Here is a 12,234-nt window from a genome sequence, read left to right as displayed (position 1 = left end):
ATTCCTGCTTAGGAAGGTTGTCATTTTCAGAGACTCAAATCTAAGATTAAGGGTATCTATCTCCTCAGGAGATCGGATATCCCAACATTTTATCTACAGAAACATTGAAAACATCTGGATGGCAGGGTGGATCTGCCCATTGGTTATTGGACTGGATGTGTCCCGTAGACACAGTCAGATTTGCCAGAAAACTTGCCAGACATCTGATGAATCAGTCTCCTAGGATGGATTTAATCAATGAGTGACAATGAGTTACTACTCCAAGAAATCCAACCTCTGAAGATCAACTTCTGAGGTGATCAGAAAGTTCTACTGGGTGTACCTGAGGCACCATCACCAAACCGTGGTGTGGTGATCAGAAAGTTCCACAGGGTGTATGTGAAGCACCATCAGCAAACTATGGTGTGGCTGCCACACCTGGAATTCTGCCCCATGGTTTAGTAGTAATTGCAACTGTCCCTCAGGCAAACAGGCAGGCCGGAAGCGCATTACAGAAGGGCAGCTAAAATGATCAGAGGCAGCCCACTTACTGTATGAGATTAGGCTTTTAAAAAGGATTAGAGCTCCTTAATCTGGAAAGATGAAGATTAAGAGAGAGTAATGATCAAAGTCTATAAAAATCAGAAAGGAAATGGAGAATATGGCCGCAACCTTGTTCACAAATCCAGGGATATTATAACAAGGGATATCCCTGTGGAGTAGCAGGGGAATCACTTCGAGAGCCATAAACAGAGGGTACTATTTTCACAGCAGGTAACAAATTCAGAGAATGATTATCTGGAGGAGTGGTATATTCCGAGAACAGGGTTAAACTGAAAAAAAGGTTTAAACAAACCTATCGGTAATGAAGCCATAATGATCTAATATTGAGCGATGAGGAATTTCTGGGTGCATACTGAGTCTTGAAAATGATTCACTGACAGCTACCAGTCTCTCTGGACATGCTTCCTTCCCAGGGCTGACAGTGGGGTTGGTGGCCCAATGATCTGACCACTTTTTTCCTTACCTTGATCAGAACAGGGTTCAGGCATATTTACCATCTTTGGTGTGTATTTGTATCTCAGGGACCACATGGCAACTCATCCTTGGAGAGAGTTCCCCTTCATCCTTAACAGGGTGCTCCTTCTAAGATTTTTAGATTAGAACACAGGGCAATGATCTGACCGTGATTCCTATAAAGAATATGAATCTATTCCTTTATACCTCAAAACTAAACTATTATGTTTTACTCAAAGACAGATATTTCAAACATCCTATGTGGCAGTGATTAAGGGATACAAACTGGTTAAACTCTCTATTAAGGAAGCAGCTCGTAATACGCTAACACAGATCAATTAATTCAAATTTAAGGGGAAATTAAACATACCAATTATGTAGTACCCATCACGGCCCAAGATATTAAGCTCTAAAATTTACTGCAGTTAATGCAGGAACCAGAACACCCTCACACACGTTGCGGCTCTTTAAATATATAGAATAAAACTTTACAGGGACAACGGGTTAGCTTCTTTCCAAAACTGCTGAGTGTTAATTACTTTAAGTAACTAGTAATAGGTTCTTGTTAGGCTCAGGGAGGTTATGACAGCTGGGTGTGGGGGCCTGTGGATTCTGGGAGAGGGTAGAGTGGAGATGAAGATTCCATTTCGAGAAAAGGAACCTTCAGACGACAATAACATGCACAGCGAGGCATGAAGAATATTTTCGGTACTTCCATTCTAAACTGCTTTCTGAAAATTGGTAAAATGGGCAATGTGCAGAAGCAAACACGGGAGCCAAGAAGAGAGGGAGGGGGCTAGAGGTGGAGACGGAGCAGAGAGGCACTCACATAATAAGCAATATCTAATAGCCCCTCATTCTAACCCAGCTACTGTCTTCTTACACAGGAGGCAACCACTTGGTGTCTTTTCAAATTGCAAGTTTGAAAACCTGAGTCCTCACGGTGGGGAGCTATTCAAAGTCCCTATTCATTGGGGGAATAAAAAAGTAGGCGAGGTGGTCAGGCGTGGGGAAGGGTTCAGGGTTAAGAGTCACCTTGTTTCTCATTGTCGACTTTGGAGTGATTTGGGTAAGAAAACTGGGACATCTGGAGTTCAGAAGTCGAGGAAAATGGAAAGAACCGGGAAGATGAATACATGATCATCAGCTACACAAAAGAATGGAGCAAAAAGAAGCCTGGATTTGGGCGCTGGCGTCTGGCAAGGAGGCCGGCAGCAGGGCTAATGAAGCATTTGCGGTGTGGGACATTTGCCAGCGCAACAAAGAAGATGTGCTTGGGCTCTGCAGATGTGCCAGGGCCCCCAGAGCAAAATAATGACATAATCACCATCAGTGTCACAGACCAGACTGTACACAAGGTGACAGGGGAGGGGAGGCCTGTAATACACACACACGGGGAGGACTCACCATGGCCCACCATGAGGGCTGGGATGCAGGCAGCACGACCTACCTATTTGGCCATATCTGTAACTTAAATCCTAAGGTGCACCTTGTACCCATCTTTCATGGGTGTTTTCCATCCCATCCCAGCGACTCCTGATGAGGCAACAGAGAGCTGAAAAGCTTCCGGAAGATTTGAACTGAGCGGAAGAGACTGGGTAAAGAGGGGGGAGTAGCTGTGGAGTGTCACCAGTCAAACTGCCCTGACTGCAGCTGCAAGTGTCCCAACTTCCATTGACCGACCCTAGCCATCTCACCTACGGTACACACAGTTGTGGAAGTCAACATTTCACACTGTAAAGACCATGTGAGCAATATTTGGGGGAACCTCTTGCGAGGGGCGGGGGCAGACATTCGCAATAAATGGGTCATCTCAGAGTGAGTGCAAAGCAACGTTAAGGCACAAGAAAGCCACCCCTGCTCATTTTAAACAAGGTCTCCCAGCAGGCCTTGTCACCTGCCTGTGGCTCCCGCTCAGTAAGGTGGGTGTGTTAGTACAGCTGTCTGGCTTTTAAGTGACTTTTGTCAGTTTGAAAGTGAAAGTCTGTTTGAGGAGCTGAAAGAACAATAGCTCAGAGCCCGGAAGAAGAGCTTCTAGCACAAAGGACTTGGCTACACTAGTGTCCCTTTTCATTGCTTCTCATGAAAGATTCATAAGAATAACTTTAATTTTTTATGACCCCCTTTTTGGTATGACTATATTAGTTGTGTCAACTTCCATATACAGGTTCTCTTTAAAAACCAAAAGGTCTGTTGTGAAATTGTTTTCAAAGGGTGACAGGGACAGAATTGATTCTGGTCTTCCTGTAGGTCTCTTCCTCCAAAAGACACTGCTACCGGGGACACAGAGATTTCCTTTAAATAAATATGGTTCCCTTCAGCCTTGAAGTTGCCATGAACACTATAATGCAGTTATTTTAAAACCTTTCTAATTTGCTAGTTCAACTGCTCCTCGGAAGAACGATTCTATTTGTTTTTCTTGGCTTCACCCTATTTAACAGGAACAGTAGTATAATGATCATTAATAGATGGTTCTCCTTTTCCTAGACTTCTCAAATAGCTGTCTCCATTTTGCATCTTTATTTTGTGACTCAGCCAAAAATTGGGGGGGTGGAGGGGGAAGAACAGATTGTATTTGTTTTATGTCATCTCACAAAATAGCATTGAAGATTGGCTTCAGGCGATCATCGAAGGCGAAACAATATTTTTAAACTAGGATAATCTACTTTCAAGAATTAAACTCCTGTGCTTAACCACAAAGGATGTTTGCAAAAAGACGTATCGTTGGCAAATGGATATTGATAATAGTTAAGAGGAAGAGGGGAATGATCATTACATTTTCCGCTCTGTGATTGATAAAGAACCAACCTGCGAAAGTTAAATAACATCCTGGGAAGGGGAGGAAGGGGGTTGAAGAAATTTGATTTCAAATGTTATCTGGCAGGTGAAAAGGCATCACCCACTTCGGAGGAACAGGCTTTGGTTTGCAAAATGAGTTTGTTTAATGTAGACTCAATAAACAGGCTTGCTTTCAAAAGGTCGTTAGAACTTTTCCAGACATTTCATCCAGGATAGGCTGGATACAATGATAACAGCCCACTGAAAGGTAGAGCCGCCACCAGCAGCTCTCAGAAGAGAACTTGCCCGCTTTCTCCTATTGATAACCCTTTGTGGGACGAAGAAAAAGAGCGAAGGCAAGGAGAACTGAATGTCAGACAATAGACATCACTCCACACTCTGTTTCTGAACTTTCCTCCTCTCTGAAGGACAATTAATTATGAAGGCCTTAGGGGTAGGTCGAAGCAAGGGAAAACCCACTGCTGTCCCAGCACCCGAGCTGCTACCTGTGTGTTTGCTAAATGGCTTCGCCTGTTGGGGTACAGCCACCGGGCGAGCCAATAGATCATTGAGGTGGGGGGATAGGAAAAGGAGGAAAGCAAAAGATTTTTTTTTGTGTGTGCGCCTGCCCTTGTATAATTCTATTCTCACTGTGAACTCATCCATACACAAAACACAAGGACAATTTTTTTTTTTTTTTTTTTTTTTTTTTTTTTTTTTGTGAGAAAAAAACAACAGGGGGGGGTTACGCAATGAAGGCCTTAGGGGTAGGTCGAAGCAAGGGAAAACCCACTGCTGTCCCAGCACCCGAGCTGCTACCTGTGTGTTTGCTAAATGGCTTCGCCTGTTGGGGTACAGCCACCGGGCGAGCCAATAGATCATTGAGGTGGGGGGATAGGAAAAGGAGGAAAGCAAAAGATTTTTTTTTGTGTGTGCGCCTGCCCTTGTATAATTCTATTCTCACTGTGAACTCATCCATACACAAAACACAAGGACAATTTTTTTTTTTTTTTTTTTTTTTTTTTTAGAGAGAGAAAAGCCACAGGGTAGGTTACAGTCAGAAACGGCCTCTCAGTGGTGTGTTAAAAAGGATGGTCTTTTCACCAAATCATTTCACAGAGGCAAAACAGACAAACACAAAGAGTGGAGACTTTTTCTCCTACATTAAATGGAGTAACTGATAAGGTCAGACATATGATACCTAAAGACATGAATCTGTGAACTCTTGAAGTCAAAGGGCCTCTCTGTGCCGAGGAACAATCTTTCAAAGGAAATAGATCATAGAACTCCACTGAATCCCCTTTAAACTTTATGAAGCAGGAGGAGAAAAAGCTCTAAGTAGGGAAGCTTGACAGAAGAGCCTTGAACTATTTTCTGAAGGAAAGATGAGACCCTCCCTAGGCTGCCACAAAACATCTTTTTTTTTTTTTTTCTAAAGGCTCCTCTGAACTTTGATATGTGCCAAGACACTGCTATTGAAAGCTGTATAATTATGTGCTATAGCCACTGTAGAAAATGCTTTGTTCACCCCAACAAAGGACAATAAGCAAAGTAAAGCGACATTACACTGTATCTTTTTCTTTAAGAATGTTGAGAAAGGTCATGCAATGCTATAACTAATAAAGCTGTTGAGTAAGGAGGTTTTAAAGTTGATCTTACTGTGCTTGAATGTAACCCAATGACAAAAAAGACACAGGGAGCTAAAAATGCAATGACATTACCAAATAGATGATAAATCAATGGGCCCGCTTCATTATACTGATGAACACCTTGAATCCCAAAGGACAGCGGTGCAGAAATGAAGCCTCATGCACACACAGAATTCTACCTCTCCCCCACCCCCATCTTCCAACCCCACTTCGAACCTGGGGCTTTTACTGCTTTCTCCTTCAAATCGCAGGCAATCATGCTGCACAAGGAATATGTTCCCAGACAGCCATGTGTGTACATAGATTTAGAGAGCATTCATTGAGTCTCTTAAAAGATCAATTTGGCTTGTCAATGGAGAAACTGGCAAGGGAAGAAATGCTACGGGTTTCTTTTCCTCCTCGCCACCTACCAAGAGTGTGTTGTGTGATCATTTAAACAGCTCAGCGGCTTTGAGGCCAAAAGACAGCAACGGCAGTAAAAGGTTTTCGCTCATGTGCCAGTTTTCCAAATGATCACTCATATTTAAGTATCTATTTGGAGCAGAGGGAAGCGCTTCCTAAATCCACCTGTCCTCATTTTTCTTTAAAGAGATGACACTGAGAATGAAAGACTTCCAAATATATTAAATCTTCTTAAATGTGGGTTTTGTCGAAAGCGGGCGTGGGCTAGGAAGGGGGTGGGGGAGTGGGCAGGGTATTGAGAATATATTCAGTGACTGAGCACGTGTGCGTGTTGGGAGGAGTGGGCTGCTTTTTAATTTTCTATTTCCAAGAGGAAAGTGGGAAAACATAGGAAGAGTCTGTGGAAGTGCCCTTCTTACCTGTCATGTGTCACGTAGAAAAATACCAAGTCCACAGGTTCTTTGATAGGTAGGGCATCTTCCCAGTGAGACATTAGTATCCGAGGAAATGGCATTTACAAGCTCACTAATGAATGAATCAAGTTCCCCATTGTAGTTGTTTCTAAGCCTTGCATCTACAAAACTTGTGCTTTCAGTGAATTCAAGGGAGATTAGTCGCTCTTACTGGGAACTTGGACTCTGCCTATAGGTAAATAGGGACCGATAAGGGATGCCTGGCTTACCATGGTGCGGGGAAGTGCTTCCTTATGGTACCGCAGAATGAGAACGCGTTCTCAGCATGCCTGGATGAGGCACCTATCATATTCTCTTCTCAACCTATACCCAGGGTGTTCCAAAGTCCCCAACCTGCAGATCATCCTGCCTTTCTTAGCGGCACCATATAAAGTGGCTGGTCTAGGTAATACAGTTGAATCTATCGTGATATGTATTGTGGTTCCTTAAATAGTTTAGTTAACCTTCGTGAGGTATACAAGTTGCCTTAGTTGAGTTCTTTGCAAAACAGGTAAACCAGCTTTCTAAACTAACTTGCGAGAGAATCAAAAAAGCAATAAAACCCAACTCATTTGCCCCAAAAGTCAGGAGTATCAGTATGATTTAAAAACTGGGAAGGAATCCCAAACCTCCTCTCCCTCCCCATAAAAAATTTTCTGGAAGTGCTTCAAAGTGAAGTGAGAATGAAGCATGGAAATATATACCATAACACCTGGAAAGACAAATTTATTGTTGCCAGTCTCATTAAATGTGAGAAGCAGGAGTGAAAGATGCAGCTCAGAACTGAACCCCCCTCTCCTGCACAGTTTCATAAACTCATGTTCAGAAGCAAGACATCCCGGCCTGTGGGATGTGGTCAACTCTTCTCTTCTCCTTTTAACACAAACTAAAAGTGTTGCTTTGTTCTTTTTTTTTTTTTTTTTTTCCCTCTAGTGTCTTCTTCCACATCTCCTGGGTCTTCTCAAACTCTCACCACCCTAAGTCTGCATGTTGTGCCAAGAATCCTGGCAATTGTGTAAACTGATACAAAAGCCAGGACATGCTCTCCTGTCACTTAGAAGGTCCTGACTCATAAAGGCCAGGAAGCGCAGGGCTAGACGAGGAGATTCGAGCCACTCCCTCTTGGCTCTTGATAAACCTTCCCCATCTGCTTTATTTTCCTATGGGCCAGGGGTCAGCAACCTCTCTAGCCTTGAAGCCATCAGCAGCAGGGGCTGGCGGGGGATGGTGCTAAGCAAAACAGAGTTACCCCCAGAGAGCTTATGACCAAGGCAGAGATGAAACAGAAAGCTGAAAAAAGACAAGGTGTAGTGAAGAGAAAGGAGGAAGGAAAAAGTAGTGAAAGAGGGAAAGTGTGACCTTATCCTCCAACCCCTTTCTCTTTCTCCTCGCTCTCCTGTCCTGCTCATTTAGAATAACTTGAAAGACGGTCAAGTGCATAGGCAAAATGAAGTCGTTCTTGGTATTATATTAGTATCGGTGTCATTGCCCACATTAAATAAGCTAATGTGACTAAACACCAGCGTGCCTGGAACATTAGTAAGTGTCATTCAATGCAAGCTATGCTGTGACTCCTACTAACTGACTGAGAAATTTGAAAAATGCAAACAATAAGATGCTTTATTATTTGGCCGGTTAATACTCAGTTGGGGTATTATACTTTTTTGGAGAGGTTTTTTTTGGTTTGTTTTTTCTTTTTGCTATAGGGCACGTGTGCTCGCCAGACAGAGATAGAAAGTGAGAAATCACCCCCCAGGGGGGATGGCCACGCCACAATCCCTTCTCCTCTTGGGATCTTGGGCACGCATGCACATGCGCCTGGCGTGAGTCTTAAGCCACTGGGTCCAGGACGCAAACCGCGGTCGACTACATGGGAGTCCAGCAACATAGCCATTATGCTAACTGCTGGTCCTGGGGTATTATACTTTTTGGAACTGACTGGATCTTGGGGCATCTGGAAACATAACTTCAGTGTTTCTCTACCTACCCTGCTCCACCTCTGTCTAAAAATTTAAAAAGAAACAAGGTGGACAGGTCTCCACTTGGCAGTCTTTGCCATGTGTTCATACTTAAGCTACAGGTTCGTTTTGCTAGATCCTACAAAGCGAGACTTAAATACAAAAATAAAGCAATGCATGCAGTATCAGTGAGGTATTCCGTTCGAGGTGCTGGGTCTACTCTTGGCTGGCAGCCACGGCCCACACTGGTAAAGCTACAATGATAAGGATAGTGGCTTTTTAAGCATCTCACTTAAGTAGTGACCTCCATGCACAAAGGCATGGAAAAGAAAAGATCACCTTATCTGAAGCTTTTGTTAGGAAATGTGCCAAACTGAGAGGTTGCTCAGTGATATTAGGATCGTTTCTGTGTATGTGCTCGTGGGGAGATGGGCAGGGTACACTCCATGCTCCTGTTTCTTTATTCCAGAAAGAGCCTAGTTTTGAGTGAAGGAAAAATTAGACCCAGAATAGTCCAAGAACTCGTTCGAAGTCACATGAGAAGTGACTGAATTCCTACCCAGGCCCCATACTCCTTGCAGGGAAGCAGTCTTAAAATAGACATTGCAGATAAAGGAGAGGTGGCCTGGCTGGAAGTGGCCATGATTCACAAAAAGAGAAATATCCAAGGTTAATCATATTAAAGGAGGATTTAGATGATGCTAAATGCAGCAGCTTGTTGGGTACTTCTTGATGCCAGCCATCCCCTATTTGTGTCACTTTGACCCTGGTGCTGGGAGTGGGGGGATTAAGTTCTAACCAGGTAATGTTTAAACAATCCTAAAAATCCTAATGTGTACTTCAAGGATTTGTTCTCTTGAATGTGTTCTACAGCAAAAAAAACACAAAAATCATCTCATGAATCTTGGACAACACTTTTATAAATTTCGATGCATGCTGCCAAATGAATATTTATGTCCTAATATAAAGTAAATAATTCACCAGCACACAGCACACACGTCTTTTAGCTTAAGGTTTAGAGCAATAAACTTATCAGAAAGGAGGGAAAAGAAATGAAGCTCTTAATAAGATTTCTTTAAAATCTTTAGCCATAACCATATTCTTCAGCTTAAGAAGAAATCTGCTTAGGGTCCTATCAATATAGTAAACCAATGCTCTGTTACAATGGAAACTTTAACAGAGGTTTTAAAATAGTGGACACCAAAAATCCGCATTTTTAATGTGTTCAGCAGAAGAAAAACTTCATTTACAGCATGTCTGGCAAAAAAATATATTGGTCTTAGGTAGCAAAGATAAATTGGTAACTTGCAGAATACGTATTCAAACTTTCAAAGAAAACCTGACTTCCCTATCACTGAACTCCCACATCAATTCATAAGCCACCATAACTGATCTGCGAGGCCCAAGAATGGTGGGGAGAAGGGCCGAAAAGGAATGAGCAAATAGGGGGAGCACTGAGGGTGTCAGGTCTCTTTATTGATAAGGTCAGAGCGGGGTTCCCTTCCCTCCTTCAAAAGTAAGAACTTCCTGGGCTTTCTTGACTACTTATTTACATGAGGCAAGCAAAACCATGAACATAAGTTCCCTGCATGAACAGATGTGGGAGAAAAAATGTCTACCCTCAGGGTGGCACAGCATCTAGCCAAGGTAATACGAGAAATGGACCAACTCTGTCTAGGCACAGCCTGTCTCCTCTCCTCATGGGGGCTCAGCCTGCAGAACTCTTGCTACATTCCCACCTCCAACTATTGTGGCCTCAGTCAGCAGGGCTCAGCAAATGCCTTTGTGAGTACTGGGAGATTTGCTAGCGTTGTCTCATAGAGAGTCATCATGTTGCGATGAAAACCGTTTGCTGAGGCACCACATTAGCCTATAAAGAAATGCCTTACTCATAGCCACACATCTTTCATTGTTGCATGGATATTGCTTTCTGGGAATTGTCTACACTGCTTTGTGTGTATCTAGAATATGCATGCTGTAGAGATATGTACTTATGTATGAGAGCCTATGAACAAAGCTCAACTTGCTTGTGAATGTGTGCAAAATAAATACAGGTCTTTCCTCTAAAAAGAACAGAAACAGAACTAAAGACAAAAAAAAAAGAGGCTGAGGGATCTTTTAGGATTTGCACTTAGTAAATTATCATACCACTTTCTCCATAAAGGAAATACATGTCGATTAAAGTTAGAAACCTTGGAATAATTCCCCCATGAATACCTCTCAACTTATACAGAAAACAATTTGTGTAGCTACCATTGTACATAGCACATAGCAGGTCCAATAGACATCTCAGAACCTAAAAATGAGAAGGCCTGCTGGAACAGGAACGTCATCCCTGGAAAAGAAATCACCTTGTGTTTGTTCTTTGCTGCCATTTTTTTTCTTTTTTCTTTTTTCTTTTAAATTTTTTTATTTTATTTTATTTTTATTCTCCAGTTCCCTTTTCTGTGGCCAAGTGGGTCTTCCATACAAGCTAAAAAGCCAGGGAATGGGAAAGGAAGTGGGAGTAGGTCATTTCCCATGATTCCAGTGGGGAATTATCCTTGCTATTACTCTGCTCGGAAATGTTTACGTGAGAAACCAACACAAAAGTAGCGCTGGGGGCATTACAAAAGAAAATTAATATTTTTTAAAAAATGAAAAGGTAGATGACAAAAAGTAAAGATTAGTTCCTACCTCAAAGTCATTTGCTTTATTGTAGTGCATGTTCAGAGCTCTGTACAGCTCACAGTCTCTGGTTATGGACAGCTCTTCAGTACTGGTGACTCCATCGTTGATGGCTTGACGTGCATATTTCTCCATCTGAATGTAGTAAAACTCACGGAAATTGCTAAACCACTTGATGAGCTGAGAGGTTATGCATCTGTTGAACTGTTAAATTTAAATGTTGAAAAGAATAAGAACATTGCCATTTTCTTCATTTATTTTTAAGTATCTGAAGCATTTCTAAAGTTCCCTGCCCCTTTTCCTTGGAAAGGTATGTATTTCATTCCATCATGGTGGCAAGAGAGGCAAGAGACTTAATATACTTACAAGATATTATTAAAACCTATTGATAATGGAAATCACATCACAACCCTCCATATTTCAAGTGGAAAACTTACATTCAAATCCAGATTTTCCTTAAGCCCAATGTATTTTATAATTTTCATTGCCAGAGGGCATGTGTGCAAGAGAGAGAGAGAGAGAGAAGGAGAGAGTGAGCATACACCTCCTAATAGGGAGTGGTCATGTTGCAATACTTTTTCCTCCATTTCTCTATTCTGTCAGGATTTGGGGCAGGTATACACATGCCTTCAGCATATGTTTCAAGCTGTTGGGGTCTGGATTTGAACCATGGTCAGTCATGTGGGATCCAGCGCTCATTGTACAGTGCTTAACCACTACGCTACAGGGCAGGCCTTATCCTTTTCAAAACTAACATTGTTCTTCATCTTTCAGTACAACAAATTTTTAAGTATCTGAAGCATTACTAAAGTTTGTTAGTATCTGAAGCTTTTGTTTCTAAAGAACAAATTGCATTTGTATGAAGAGACTTCAAGAAGTTTGTGGAAAAACGGAATGGTACAAAAATTTTTGACATTCATGCAGGGTTTTTTTTTTTTTTTGGGAGCGGTTTTTGCTATAGGGCATGTGCACTTGCCAGAAAGACAGAAAGAGACAGAAAGCAAGAAATCACCCTCCCAGGGGAGATGGCAATGTCACAATCCCTTCTCCTCCATTCTCTTCTCGGGATCTTGGATGTGCACACCCACGTGCCCAGCGTGAGTTTAAGCCACTGGGCCTGGGACTCGAACCATGGTCGACTACATGGGAGTCCAGTGACATAGCCATTACACCAAATGCTGGTCCCTATGCAGTTTTTAATAGTATGCATTTTCTCTGAAGACCTCCTCATATATTTTCATGAAATTCATTCAAGCCATAGAATTTTGGATGAGTTATTACTCTCAACTACTAGAGATGACAAGCCACATGACTTACCACCCAAATGATACA

The 12,234-nt window shown here is 42.3% G+C and overlaps 1 protein-coding gene across 8 annotated transcripts in view; it reads right to left on the bottom strand.

Moving 5' to 3' along the window:
* The window catches only part of PROX1 (prospero homeobox 1), a 55,866-nt gene that overhangs the window by 20,276 nt on the left and 23,356 nt on the right, over positions 1 to 12,234 (bottom strand). For 7 of the 8 annotated variants that reach the window (XM_006155819.3, XM_006155820.3, XM_014590648.2 and 4 more), the window contains one exon: positions 10,912 to 11,106. In XM_006155819.3, coding sequence (XP_006155881.1) covers positions 10,912 to 11,106 — 195 coding nt within the window. Of the gene's footprint in view, positions 1 to 9,633; positions 10,571 to 10,911; positions 11,107 to 12,234 lie in introns of those variants that run through there. The other variant, XM_027774711.1, reaches the window with a different exon arrangement.

This window comes from Tupaia chinensis, unplaced genomic scaffold (genome assembly GCF_000334495.1).
Source record: "Tupaia chinensis unplaced genomic scaffold, TupChi_1.0 Scaffold000473_1, whole genome shotgun sequence".
Taxonomy (NCBI): Eukaryota; Metazoa; Chordata; class Mammalia; order Scandentia; family Tupaiidae; genus Tupaia; species Tupaia belangeri.
This window is presented reverse-complemented; position numbering and strand designations above follow the sequence as displayed.